This window comes from Bos javanicus, chromosome 15, assembly GCF_032452875.1.
Source record: "Bos javanicus breed banteng chromosome 15, ARS-OSU_banteng_1.0, whole genome shotgun sequence".
In the NCBI taxonomy this organism is placed as follows: Eukaryota; Metazoa; Chordata; class Mammalia; order Artiodactyla; family Bovidae; genus Bos; species Bos javanicus.
The window spans coordinates 35257386-35272527 of record NC_083882.1 but is presented as its reverse complement, the minus strand read 5'-3'; the positions used below and the strand labels follow the sequence as shown (position 1 = coordinate 35272527).

The window sequence follows — 15142 nt, the reverse complement described above, 5'->3', positions numbered from 1 at the left end:
ATTTCATGTGCATTAAAGGTGGTATCTCATTAGTGAGATAAGTGGTCTTAATAGAGTTGGATAGCCATTTGGAAAAAGGTATAGTTAGATTTATATCTCATATATATCAGGATAAGTGCTTATGTAAATCAAAGATTTAAGTGTAGAAAATAAAACCATAAAAGCAAAGTTGACAACATAAATGAATTCCCTTATTGTCTTGGAATGGCCTTTCTAATTATGAATCAAAACCCAGGGGCCAGATTTGGCAAGTGAGATACCCTACAAGCTGCCTCCTGTATCCTTATAATATGCCTGTATAGGTTGGTTATCTGGGTGGTTCATTGTCATCAATAAATATCTGAATATTTACTAAGGGCAGAGTATCAGTTTTTAAACTCCAGTTGCATAAAAATCACCTGGGAAGCTAGTTTAAAAACACAAATTACTGAATCTCACCTCTATATATGCTGATTCTGGGGATAAGTAATATGCATTTTAAACATGTACCTCTGGTCAGTGGGTCATATTGGAGAAATTGTGTGGAGCTGCTGCTGCTAAGTCACTACAGTTGTGTCCGACTCTGTGCGACCCCATAGACGGAAGCCCACCAGGCTCCTCTGTCCTGGGATTCTCCAGGCAAGAACACTGGAGTGGGTTGCCATTTCCTTCTCCAATGTGTGAAAGTGAAAAGTGAAAGTGAAGTTGCTCAGTCATGTCCGACTCTTAGCGACCCCATGGACTTCAGCCTACCAGGCTCCTCTGTCCATGGGATTTTCCGGGCAAGAGTATTAGAGTGGGGTACCATTGCCTTCTCCGATTGTGTAGAGCAGTGGTTCCCAAACTTTTTGGTACCAAGGACCAGTTTCGTGGAAGACAGTTTTTCCATAGACTGGAGGTGGTGGGGATGGTTTCAGGATGATTCAAGTGCATTACATTTACTGTATACTATATTTCTATTATTATTACATTGCCTCCACCTCAGATCCCTGGAGAAGGGAAAGGCTACCCACTCCAGTATTCTGGCCTGAAGAATTCCATGGGCTGTATAGTCCATGGGGTTGTAAAGAGTTGGACACGACTGAGAGATTTTCATTCATTCATTCATCCCACCTCAGATCATCAGGCATTAGGTCCTGGAGGTTGGCGACCCCTTGTGGCTCAGACGGTAAAGCATCTTCCTACAATGTGGGAGACCGGGGTTCGACGTCTGGGTCGGGAAGATCCTCTAGGGAACGAAATGGCAACCCACTCCAATACTCTTGCCTGGAAAATCCTGTGGATGGAGGAGCCTGGTAGGCTACAGTCCATGGGGTTGCAAAGAGTCAGACATGACTAAGCGACTTCACTTCACTTCTTCACTTCACTTCAGTGTAGAGGGTAAACTCTCTGCTGGTGAATAGACTTAGAAAACAAGTACCAAATACTCATTATCCTGAAACTAAGGACATCAGTGAGAGGTAAATTAACTCATACCATCCTACTTCCTGTAGTCAGACACACAAGGCAATTCTGTCCTTGAAGCCAGGCTTAAGGTGGTTTGAGATTTCTTTGCATTTAAACAACTTCCATCTCCTTAATCTTGGCAATGTTTTCTTTATTCCAAAACAGGGGCTAGATTTCATTATCTAAAGTAAACTGACTTACATCCTTAGAAAGGTTATAAATATTTTCTCCTTGATTCACAATTTATGAGTTAAAATTTCTGATAATTTGAAGAAGGGCTTAATTTGAAAGTGAACGTCGCTCAGTCATTTCTGATTCTTTGCGACCCCATGGACTATACAGGTCATGGAGTTCTCCAGGCCAGAATACTTGAGTGGGTAGCCTTTCCCTTCTCCAGGGGATCTTCCCAACCCAGGGATCGAACCCAGGTCTCCTGCATTGTGGGTGGATTCTTTACCAGCTGAGCCACAGGGATTGGGGGGTGTAATTTTTAAGGTAGGCAATAGATTCATATGGCCTAAAACAAGAGAGTATAAGAAAGTTCCTGGATAGTTTTGTACATTATTAGTTTCCACTGCCCCCTAATACCATCCTTCCTGAGTTTCTTTTTTTTTTTTTCGTTTTATAATTTCTTTTTTTTTTTTTTAATTTATTTCTCATGTGTTCCCCATCCTGAACCCTCCTCCCTCCTCCCTCCCCATACCATCCCTCTGGGTCGTCCCAGTGCACCAGCCCCAAGCATCCAGCATCGTGCATTGAACCTGGACTGGCATCTCGTTTCATACATGACATTTCACATGTTTCAATGCCATTCTCCCAAATCTTCCCACCCATTCGTTCCTGAGTTTCTTTACTCATACATAATCAAATACAAATAAAAGTTCTCATTTTTCCTCTCTTTTTATGCAAACGATATATACAATATACATTTTCTGCCATGTATTTTTCCTTTAATAATATATTTTGGAGATCTTTCTGTATTAATATGCAGAGACCATCTTTTTTTTTTTTTTAGCAGCTGCATATATTTCCATTATATAGATATATCATAATTTATTTACCAGAATCCTGTTGATGGATATTTGGGACATGGGGAAAGGGGAGGAGAGGGTGAGATGTATGGAAAGAGTAACATGGAAACTTACATTACCATAAGTAAAATAGATAGCCAATGGGAATTTGCTGTGTGGCTCAGGAAAGTCAAACAGGGGCTCTGTATCAACCTAGAGAGGTGGGATGGGGAGGGAGACGGGAGGGAGGTTCAAAAGGGAGGGAATATATATATATACCTATGGCTGATTCATGAAGAAGGAAATGGCAACCCACTCCAGTGTTCTTGCCTGGAGAATCCCAGGGACGGTGGAGCCTGGTGGGCTGCCATCTATGGGGTCGCACAGAGTTGGACACCACTGAAGCGACTTAGCAGCAGCAGCAGCAGCATGGCTGATTCATGTTGAGGTTTGACAGAAAACAACAAAATTCTATAAAGCAATTATCCTTCAATAAAAAATAAATTAAAAAGAAGAAAAAAGATTTTACTGGAAGTTACACTGATAGTCAACTAGTCTTTCTTGAAATAACATTAAAATGCACACATTAAATTGTATTCCATTCCAGATTCAGGGGTATTATCTTTGCCTAGAATAACAATGTATGCAATATTCTTAAAAAAATAATTAACCTTTAATCTAAAATGTCAAATTTTCTTATAAAATATGAATTTTTATTCTTATGTATCATTTATATTAATGATTCTAGCTTCTAGTAGCTTATTGTTTACAGTTTTCGCATTTTCTTTCAGATACAGGTATGGACCACCATGCTCTTCTAAAACAATTTGATCATCTAAACCACCTGAATCCTGACAAGTTTGAATCTACAGATTTAGATATGCTAATCAAAGCGGTGAGAATAATTGTCAAAATGTATTGTTTCTATTGTACCTTTGAGATTTTGTAATTTGACAAATTCCATGAAATGGTAGTATAACTTTTGTATACTGTCTAGAATATCTTTAAAGGGAGATAGTATAACCCTTATTAGTACAGATAATAATGTGGACATACAGATCTGTAATCCCTTGCCAACAATTCCAAAATCCAAAATACTATAAAAATGGACACCTGGCTTGAATTCTAATAAGGCTGTTTATAGTTTTTTTCCTAGCTTACTTAATATGAGTACTCATAGATTTTGATAAGGAAGTACTAATCTATTTATAATCTTCATTAGTGTTACATAATATTGCATATATGTCATATCTTTTCTAAAATCTTGAAGATATTGAAACATATCTGGCCTCAGGAATTTTAGATAGCAGTTCGTAGACCTCCTGTGTTATACTGTATGGAGTTAGCAGACTAGATGTTCTAGTCTGGGTATTCTTACATTTAGTTAAGTTGTTAGAAACCATTCTAGTTCTCTATATGATACCGATTTGATACAGTCTCTTCTTTCTTCTTTTTAAAGTAAATTTATATATTACTTGCTTATGTGGAACTTTCTAAGGTTGAAACTAGCTTTGAACTTTTAGCTTTTTTGAATGCCTACACCTCTGATAGTGTTGATTGGTTTAGTTGCTGAGTCATGTCCAACTCCTTTTTGAGCCCATGGACTGTAGCCCTCCAGGCTCCTCTGTCCGTGGGATTTCCCAGGCAAGAATACTGGAGTGGGTTGATGTTTTCTTCTCTAGGGGATCTTCCCGACCCAGAGCATGAACCTGCGTCTCCTACACTGGCAGATGGATTCTTTATCACTGAGCCTCCTGGGAAGCCCATCTCTAACAATAATAATGACTGAATTAGAAGGGTAGAATTTAAAACAAAAGTTGAGTATGTAGACTCTGATGCTGGGAGGGATAGGGGGCAGGAGGAGAAGGGGACGACAGAGGATGAGATGGCTGGATGGCATCACTGACTCAATGGACGTGAGTCTGGGTGAACTCCGGGAGTTGGTGATGGACAGGGAGGCCTGGTGTGCTGCAATTCATGGGGTCGCAAAGAGTCAGACAAGACTGAGCGACTGAACTGAACTGAATACTACCTTCTGTTAGAGAGTATGCTATATGGAAGAAGCTTTTATTCATATTTGTAAGCACATCTTCTTATTTAATTTAAATATTGCTTTATAGGCTACAAGTGATCTGGAACACTATGATAAAGCTCGGCATGAAGAATTTAAAAAATATGAAATGATGAAGGAACATGAAAGGAGAGAATATTTAAAAACACTGAGTGAAGAAAAGAGAAAAGAAGAAGAATCTAAATTTGCAGAAATGAAGAAAAAACATGAAAATCATCCTAAAGTTAATCATCCAGTAAGGACTGTGACTTTACCTATGGCTGATTCATGTTGATGTATGGCAGAAACCAACACAATATTGTAAAGCAATTATCCTTCAATTAAAAATAAATGAATTAATTAAAACAAAACAAAATAGATATAAAATCATAATTAAATGAAGATACTTCTTTGTGCCAGATAGTAGAATTTTATCATGTTATTAGTTCTTAAAATCTTGAGTTAATTTTTTATAGTTTTTCAATTTTGCATTTGAGTCTCTATATATGGATTACAGTTTGTCTTATGTGTTTTTTTAAAAATTGATTCACAGGGAAGCAAAGATCAACTTAAAGAAGTGTGGGAAGAGGCTGATGGATTGGATCCTAATGACTTCGACCCCAAGACATTTTTCAAATTACATGGTAACAGAGTTGATACAAATATTAATATTTATATCTTCTGTTTGAAAAATAATAGATGCTTTAGTCTTAATTGATTTCTGCTAAACTTTTCTAATTGAGTCCTATTGGTAGTAAATCTTTAGAGTTTTTCTCAAGGGTAGTATAATAGTCTTTATTACTGGTCTGTAGTATAAAATATTTTAGTTAAGTAGCTGTCTTTATACTTGCTTTTATTTTTAATCATTATATGACTTCCTGCAAGTTTCTCTGTAAAGTGAAGGTATTTCTGTGACTAGCTAGGTTGCATCTCACAGACATTAGGCTGTAATACTAAAATATAGTCTTAAAGCACATTGCTTTATATTTTGGGAAAAATTGGTTAACATGTATTTTTCTGAATGACTATGGTGAATTATGAGTAAGTAGTGAATTGTTATCAGTTGGACTGATTGGAGGCTTCATAAAAAGAAAGAAACCTTTTTCTGTAGCATGTTGTTGCTTTATGTAAGTAATATTTTTGCAAACCACTTGTAATTAGTTGTACTTTAATTATCTATTTTCTAAGGCATTAAAACCAGTTTTTGCATTTGTAACTTTTAAACTTTAGATGTCAATAGTGATGGCTTCCTAGATGAACAAGAATTAGAAGCCCTATTTACTAAAGAGGTAAATGAGTTCATTAAGTATTCAGTGGCTTTGCTCTCTCTTTTTTCCTTTTATTATCTTCCTTTCTTTTATGTTGGTTTTAAAATTTTCTTTTTAGTTGGAGAAAGTATATGACCCCAAAAATGAAGAGGATGATATGGTAGAAATGGAGGAAGAAAGGCTTAGAATGAGGGAACATGTAATGAATGAGGTATGTTTGAAATGTTTACCTGTTACTTCTGTGGATGATTCAAGTTCTTGCAATAAATCTTATTGTTAAATGGAAAACAAATATACAGAATAGATATATAATTGTATTTTGCATTTTTGATTTATAAGTCAGTATATTCCCTTAGTGTAAATAAAATTATTTTGTAACTACTTTAAAGTGTTTTAAAAGATTAAGATGCTCTGCATATAAAAGAATGCTATAAAACATTCTTTAGAAGTAAAAAATTAATTTTTGCTAAGAAATTAAAAACTCAATGCCTTAATGGTTTATAACAATAAATATTTATTTCTTGTTCATGTTATTAAGCTAAAAACTCTCAAAGAACTATCATAGACAGGATAACTTAAGCCCATGGTTTTTGTTTTTGTTTGTACTGCACAGCTTATGTGATTAGCTTGTGGGATCTTAGTTCCCTGACCATGGCTTGAACCCAGACCCTTGGCAGTGAAAGTGTGGAGTCCTAACTGCTAGACCACCAGGGAATTCCCCAAGCCCACTGCTTTGCTTCAGTGCTTTTCACCTGATATTTGAGCTATTCATGGTAAACTGGGATTTCTGTTGAGTGCTGGCATCTTACATAATGAATGAATTTCTTTGGCCATCATAGAGTTCAATTTTGTAACTGAATTTGCCATAGTTTATAAGAGCCACTGAAAAGGATTTGGAAAGGTTGTCAACTTCATCTTTGATTTAGTTAGTTGTTTGTTTTTAGGGAAAAAATGCTGTGAGCATTTAACTTAAACTCCTTTATTCTTGCCTAAAAAAGTCCTCTTTCTGGAAAGAGGACTAAGTGCCCAAGCACTTAGCTTCAAAAGGAATTATAAATGGTGTAGGGAGGAAGGAAAATAATATTAGTCTAACCAGCCATATCAGCAGACTCAAACTTGGTGATCTTTGGGGATTTCAGGTATTTTCAAATTTGAATTATATAGAAGAGAAAGTTATCTATTTTCTGATTCTAGTATGATATTGAGTATTCTGTTTTTTTTTCCTCAGTTTCTATGGATGTTAGGCTAATGCTAATTGCTGTATGTTTATGCAGCAGCATCTATTAGAAGAATTTCTAGTGTCTAAATAATGAGAAAGAGTTATTTTATTTTCCATATACATTTTCCTTTAATCAGGTTGATACTAACAAAGACCGATTGGTGACACTAGATGAATTTTTAAAGGCTACAGAAAAAAAGGAATTCTTAGAGCCGGATAGCTGGGAGGTAAGAGAACCTACTTGAAATGGGATGTATGGTTCAAGAAATTTATTTCAGTTTATTCCCTTTTACCTTTTATTTGCCATTATGTTTGCATGGATAGTTATACCATCTTGGCTTTTCACATAAAATGTCACTATAAAATAATGAACTCGATTTCTTGAAAAGCTGTGGCAGCTGATCTCTACTAGTAATCACATTGCATGTAATTAGAAGTCTTTTTAAAATTGTACTTAAGTGTAAAATAATGTCCATTCTTGAAAATTAAAAATATGGATACATTCAAAGAGTGAATTGGAAGTTACATGTAATTGTACCATCCAGAAGTAGACACAAATTATGCATTGTGTCATGCAAGTTTGGAAATCCTTTGTGTATTTATTATTATGCATATGTATAGCATACAGTGTATAAATAGTGTCTGTCCCATTTTTCATTTACATATATGTATAAATTCATATCTATATATGTTTTAAATGGCTTTATACTATATAAATGACTTTGTGAAATTCTGTTTTGTAAAATTTAGTGATATTTCATGAAAAATTTCCAAAGCCATGTCTCAAAATCATGATTTAAAAAATGACCACTTAGTATGCAGTTGTGTGACAGCATAATTTTTATAGCCATTCTTCCAGGTTTTAGACTTTTTTTTTTTTTTTTGCTGTGATAAATAACATTGTGATAACTATCCATTTGTTCATGCATTTTGGGGCATCTGTGATGATTTCCCTAAATTAATTCCCAGGAATAGAACTTTTCTCAAGTTTTACGAGCAGGTTTTAGCTTCTAAACATAGCTGCCAAATTGCTCCCCACCAAAGGTATTTGAATTTATATTACAGTTTACTGTGTATGAGTGCAGACACGTCTTGAAAAGAATGGTCGAGAGGTACCAACCAAAGTAGACTGAAAGGAGAACATTGTCTTTTCCTATATAAAATACAATTACCTTTTTAGTTAGTTTGAAATAAGGTGACCAACTGTCCTGGTTTACCTTGGATTGAGGAATTTCCCAGGATGTGTAACTTTTCAGCGTTTTAACCTGGATGGTCTTGGACAAATTGAGACAATTGGCCATCTTAGTTTGAAACTAAATAAATCAGCTTCTTTTTTGGTTTTAAGTTTTTGTCTAACATTTGAACTATTTCTGGACATTGGTGAAGAAGAAGAATGTTCAGATTATTTGAACATGAATTCCCTTGAACTGGATCAATAGATAATTACATACCTTTTTCACGTTGACTTAATTTCAGATTTACAAAAAAAGCTGCAAGAATAAACAAGGAATTCCTGAACACCTTTTTGTTTTGAGAGTTCCGCATGATGCTGCTTTAACCTTAAATACTTGAGGGTGTTTTTTCTGCAAAGATTTACCTTATATAATCACAGTAAGATTATCAATGCTACACACAATACTATTCTCTCATCTCTAGATTTTGTTGAGATATTTGTCAATTTTCCCTGTATTGTCCTTCACCAAGGGAAATCCAAGATCATGCATTGGATTTAGTTGCACTGTCTTTCTAGTGAATCTGAAAGTTTCTGAGTCTTTGTATCTCACAGCATTGATATTTCTAAAAAGTTGTTCAGTCACCCAGTTGGGTCCAACTTTGTGACCCCATGGACTGCAGCACGCCAGGCCTCTGTGTCCCTCACCATCTCCCGAAGTTTGCCCAAGTTCATGTCCATTGCATTGGTGATGCCATCCAGCCATCTCATCCTCCAATACCCTCTTCTCCTTCTGCCCTCAATCTTTCCAAGCATCAGGGACTTTCCCAGTGAATCAGTTGTTCCCACCAGATGACCAAAATACTGGAGTTTCAGCTTCAGCATCAGTCCTGCCAACGAGTATTCAGGGTTGATTTCTCTTAAGATTGACTTGTTTGATCTCCTTGCTGTCCAAGGGATTCTCCTCCAGCACCACAGTTCAAAGGTACCAATTCTTTGGCACTCTGCCTTTTTTACAGTCCAGCTGTCACAGCCGTATGTGACCACTGGGAAGACCATAGCCTTACTATACAGACCTTTGTCGGAGGAGTAATGTCTCTCCTTTTCAACACGCTATCTAGGTTTGTTATAACTTTCCTGCCAAGAAGCAAATGTCTTCGATTTCATGGTTGCATTCACTATCCGCAGTGATTTTAGAGCCCAAGAAGAGGAAATCTGTCACTACCTCCCTCTTTTTCTCCCTCTATTTGCATGAAGTGAAGTGAAGTGAAGTTGCTCAGTCGTGTCCGACTCTTTGCGACCCATGGACACCAGGCTCCTCTGTCCGTGGGATTTGCTAGGCAAGAGTACTGGAGTGGGTTGCTTTTTCCTTCTCCAGGGAACTTCCCGACCCAGGGATCGAACCCAGGTCTCCTGCATTGTAGACAGATGCTTTACGTTCTGAGCCACCAGGGAAGTCATGAAGTAACTGATATTTCTAAAAAGTACAGACCAGTTATTATGTGGAATGATCCTCAGTTTGAATTTGTCTGCTGTTTCTTTATGATTCCTACTTTTGGTAGGAATATCACTGATGTTAAATGCATCATGTCAAGAAGCATATGCTGCTGATTATTTCCATAACTGGCTAGGTTAACTTTGATTATTTGGTTAAGGTGGTGTCATCCAGGTTTTCTGAATATAAAATTACTATTTTACCTTTGGTAATATGAAAAGTAACTTGTCTAATCCAGTGCCAGAATCCTTAAAAAAGAATCATTCAACATCATATCAAAAGTATTGGTAAGCATTGTTTTAATAACTTTGGAGGTACTTAACTGTGTTCTGAGTGTTAGACATTTAGGTTATTTCCAGTCTTTTATTGTTACTTAAAAAGACAGTGCTGCTATTAACACATTTTTATATAAAGTTTTTCTGTGTTCAGGATTATTTTATAAAATAGATTCTCAATGTAGTATTACCAGGACCAAGGGAATATTTGTAAGGTTTTTGATGGGAATAATATTTACTTATTTCTTCAATCATAGGATTTACAAAGAGGTTCAGACTTGCTAATCAATATCTCTGAAAAACCAGACTTTAATATTTGTTTACATTTTTTGTCATTGTTTTAGCCTAAGTGCATATAGTCTAAATACTGTGATCACAAGTTTCTTGGATTAGTTGTTTTTTTCCCCTCCCCCTTCTGTGAAGTATTTTGTTCACTTAAAAATATTATTTATTTGTTTCTATTTGTATTCAATATGGAGAAGTTTTCTGTCTTTATGAATTTTATTTATTTATTGAGCATGTGAAACACTGACATATTACCAGCAATCACATCTGTGCAAAAAAGATTTATTCAAAGAAGTATGATTTTCTTTCTCACATTTTCTTTGTCCTTACCACCCAGTTCTCTATTTATTCTGTAGGTAACCAATCTCATTCAGTTCAGTTCAGTTGTTCATCCTAATTCTTTGCAACCCCATGGACTGTAGCATGCCAGGCTTCCCTGTTCATCACCAACCCCTGGAGCTTGCTCAAACTCATGTCCATCGAGTTGGTAATGCCATCCAATGATCTCATCCCCTGTGGTCCTCTTCTCCTCCTGCCTTCAGTCTTTCCCAGCATCAAGGTCTTTTCCAATGAGTCAGTTCTTCGCATCAGGTGACCAAAGTATTGGAGTTTCAACTTCAGCATCAGTCCTTCCAGTGAATGTTGAGGACTGATTTCCTTTAGGATTGACTGGTTTGGTGTCATTGCAGTCCAAGGGACTCTCAGGAGTCTTCTCCAACACCACAGTTCAAAAGCATCAGTTCTTCAGCTCTCAGCTTTCTTTATAGTCCAACTCCATACACAACTACTAGAAAAACCATAGCCTTGACGAGACGGACCTTTGTTGGCAAAGTAATGTCTCTGCTTTTGAATATGCTATCTAGGTTGGTCATAACTTTCCTCCCAAGGAGTAAGTGTCCTTTAATTTCATGGCTGCAGTCACCATCTGTAGTGATTTTGGAGCCCCCCAAAAATAAAGTTAGCCACTGTTTCCACTGTTTCCCCATCTATTTGTCATGAAGTGATGGGACCGGATGCCATGATCTTAGTTTTCTGAATGTTGAGCTTTAAGCCAACTTTTTCACTCTCCTCTTTCACTTTCATCAAGAGGTTCTTTAGTTCTTCACTTTCTGCCCCAAGGCTGGTATCATCTGCGAATCTGAGGTTACTGATATTTCTCCTGGCAATCTTGATTCCAGCTTGTGCTTCATTCAGCCTGGCATTTCGCATAATGTACTCTGCATATAAGTTAAATAAGCAGGGTGACAATATACAGCCTTGACGTAATCCTTTTCCAATTTGAAACCCTGTTGGAATCTGTTGTTCCATGTCCCAGTTCTAACTGTTGCTTCTTGACCTGCATACAGATTTCTCAGGAGGCAGGTAATGGTCTGGTATTCCCATCTCTTTCAGAATTTTCCACAGTTTATTGTGATCCACACAGTCAAAGGCTTTAGCATGATCAATAAGGCAGAAATAGATGTTTTTCTGGAACTCTTGCTTTTTTGATAATCCCACTGATGTGGGCAATTTGATCTCTGGTTCCTCTGCCTTTACTAAATACAGCCTGAACATCTTTAAGTTCATAGTTCACATACTGTTGAAGCCTCACTTGGAGAATTTTGAGCATTACTTTGCTAGCCTGTGAGATGAGTGCAATTGTGTGATAATTTGAACATTCTTTGGCATTGCTATTGGAATGAAAACTGACCTTTTCCAGTCCTGTGGCTACTACTGAGTTTTCCAAATTTGCTGACATATTGAGTGTGGTTCTTTAACAGCATCCTCTTTTAGGATTTAAAATAGCTCAATAGGAATTCCATCACCTCCACTAGCTTTGTTTGTAGTGATGCTTCTTAAGGCCCACTTGACTTCGCATTTCAGGATGCCTGGCTCTAGGTGTGATCACACCATCGTGTTTATCTGGGTTATGAAGATCTTTTTTGTATAGTTTTTTGTGTATTGTTGCCACCTAGTCTTAATATCTTCTGCTTCTGTTAGGTCCATACCATTTCTGTCCTTTATTGTGCCCATCTTTGCATGACGTGTTCCCTTGGTATCTCTAATTTTCTTGAAGAGATCTCTAGTCTTTCCCATTCTATTGTTTTCATCTATTTCTTACCTCTCCTTGCTTTCTTTGGAACTCTGCATTCAAATGGGTATATCTTTCCTTTTCTCCTTTGCCTTTAAGTTCTCTTCTTTTCTCAGCTATTTGTAAGGCCTCCTCAGACAACCATTTTGCCTTTTTACATTTCTTTTTTTGGAGATGGTCATGATCCCTGTCTCCTGTACAGTGTCACAAACCTCTGTCCATAGTTTTTCAGGCAATCTAATCCCTTGAATCTATTTATCACTTCCACTGTATAATCGTAAGGGATTTGATTTAGGTCATACCTGAATGGTCTAGTGGTTTCCCCTACTTTCTTCAATTTAAGTCTGAATTTTGCAATAAGGAATCATGGTCTGAGCCACAGTCAGATCCTGGTCTTGTTTTTACTGACTGTACAGAGCTTCTCCATCTTTGGCTTTGAGGAATATAATCAATCTGATTTTGTTATTGATCATCTGGTAATGTCCATGTGTAGAGTCTTCTCTTGTGTTGTTGGAAGAGGGTGTTTGCTTTGACCAGTGCGTTCTCTTGGCAAAACTCTGTTAGCCTTTGCCCTGCTTCATTTTGTACTCCAAGGCTAAATATTCCTATTACTCCAGGTATCTCTTGACTTCCTACTTTTGCATTCCAGTCTCCTGTGATGAGAAGGACATCTTTTCTAGGTGTTAGTTGTAGAAGGTCTTGTAGGTCTTCATAGAACCGTTCAACTTCAGCTTCTTCAGCATTACTGGTTGGGGCATAGACTTGGATTACTGTGATATTGAATGGTTTGCCTTGGAAATGAACAGAGATCATTCTGTTGTTTTTGAGATTGCACCCAAGTACTGCATTTCAAACTCTTTTGTTGACTATGAGGGTATTCCATTTCTTCTAAGGGATTCTTGCCCACAGTAGTAGATATAATGGTCATCTGAATTAAATTTGTCCATTCCAGTCCATTTAGGTTCACTGATTCCTAAAATGTCGATGTTTTCTTTTGCCATGTCCTGTTTGACCACTTCCAATTTACCTTGATTCATGGACCAATAACCAGTCTCAGTAGTTTCTGGATTTTTCCTTCCTGTCATACTTTTTGCCCGGATAAATATAAGTATGTATTGTCTTTTTCCCCTTCTTTCTTACCCCAAAGATATAATACTATAGATATTCTTTTGTACTTTGTTAATCACAGAATTTGAAAGCTGAATCAGAGCTTTTTGTTTTATTTCTAAGGTTATTCTTTTCTCATTTTTTTTGTCTTTTAGACATTGGACCATCAACAGTTCTTCACAGAGGAAGAACTGAAGGAATATGAAAATCTTATCTCTGTACAAGAAAGTAAACTTAAGAAAAAGGCAGATGAGCTTCAGAAACAAAAAGAAGACCTAAAACGTCAGCATGACCAACTTGAGGCTCAGAAGCTGGAATACCATCAGGTGGTATTCTGTAAAATGCTTGTGGCATTGAAAAGGATTCTAGGGTCTTTGCTACATGCCTCTGTTTTGGTACTATAATATTTCAATTAGATGTTATATTTAAATTTTAGTATTTTTTAAATGGCATTGTTGACTGCCCTAAATTTTAGAATATGAATATCTCATTTTGGAAAACAATTTTTAATTAGTTTGTTGTGCTTTGGCAAAGGTCATCCATAGCAGAGAAAATCAAATAATACTTACTTTTAAGACATTCTTTTTTCATTCACTAGGTTGTACAGCAGATGGAACAAAAAAAATTACAACAGATTTCCCCATCAGCACCTGGTGGAGAATCAAAGATCTAGCCACGTAGGTAATTTTGTTTGTTTGAGAAAATTTTTTAAAATGGAATAAATAGAAATTTACTTTTGTTACAAATACGATTTCAAATCATTAATATCTGTGCTACTTTCTCTTTATGTGTAGAAATAGAGCAATTTGTATTATAGAAAAATGAAAAGGCCTCTAAAATCTTTATATATTAGTACATTTCAAAAGCTATGTAATTTGATAGCCATATACATGGTGAAATGATGGTTTCCAATTTACTCATAATTCTTCCTAATCAATTATTGATATTATCAGAGAACATGTTTTTAAATTGTGATCTGTGGTTCAGCATAGTTAAGAAACAAATACTCAATATGTCTATGTGTAAAAGAATATTCAGAGTAAAGGAAGATACCTTTAAAATGAGGGCATTTATTTTTCTTTTGTACAGACATTTAAAGTTTGAAGTCCACCAGAACTTGGAAGAAAATTGTTGAATCATCATCTGTGTCATCTTTTTACCTCCCTTCCTTCTCCTCTGCTCAATAAATATTTTAAAGCATATGTGGAATAAAGGAAGATACTTTTTAAGTGGGAACATATTTCTTTTAACACAGATATTTAAGGATTGAAGCCTATCAGAACCAGGAAGGAAACAAACTCAATACCTGCTGTCATTTTCATACCTCCCTTCCTTTCCCCTTGTTCTCCTTTAGTTATTTAAGCAGGCTGTGCCATAATTTAGTGAAATTATTAGTAAATATTTAAGTGAGAAAGCTCCATCCATTGCTTTTAAAATAAATTGCTCTCACTTATTCATAAATATAGATACTCTTATGGGTGCTTATCATCCCTTCTCTCAATAAAAGTCTCTTTGATATTAATGATTCTTCTCCTGAGAATACCATAGTATTCCCCAGTGTTTGCTGGTAACTTTTCCCTGAAACTTTTAACTTTCAGCAATATTAACTGCTAGAAATTCTTCTACCAAACAGCCTCTCCTACCCCTTAAGGTCATTTTTCATTTACAGTATTTTTGCCTTATGCTCTATCATTCAAGATCAGGTTTTGCTACATGTAACAGAAAATCCAAAGAGAATGCTGGTTTAACTAAAGAAGAGTTTTTGC

The 15142-nt window shown here is 36.3% G+C and overlaps 1 protein-coding gene across 1 annotated transcript in view; it reads left to right on the top strand.

The window, feature by feature from the left end:
* The window catches only part of NUCB2 (nucleobindin 2), a 40437-nt gene extending 25859 nt beyond the window's left edge, over positions 1 to 14578 (top strand). Inside the window, exons 6-14 of the mRNA XM_061440671.1 lie at positions 3227 to 3330; positions 4556 to 4741; positions 5039 to 5129; positions 5716 to 5774; positions 5872 to 5964; positions 7110 to 7199; positions 13532 to 13702; positions 13975 to 14057; positions 14466 to 14578. Coding sequence (XP_061296655.1) covers positions 3227 to 3330; positions 4556 to 4741; positions 5039 to 5129; positions 5716 to 5774; positions 5872 to 5964; positions 7110 to 7199; positions 13532 to 13702; positions 13975 to 14049 — 869 coding nt within the window. The 3' untranslated portion in view covers positions 14050 to 14057; positions 14466 to 14578. The remainder of the gene's footprint in view (positions 1 to 3226; positions 3331 to 4555; positions 4742 to 5038; positions 5130 to 5715; positions 5775 to 5871; positions 5965 to 7109; positions 7200 to 13531; positions 13703 to 13974; positions 14058 to 14465) is intronic.
* The last annotated feature ends 564 nt before the right edge of the window (positions 14579 to 15142 follow it).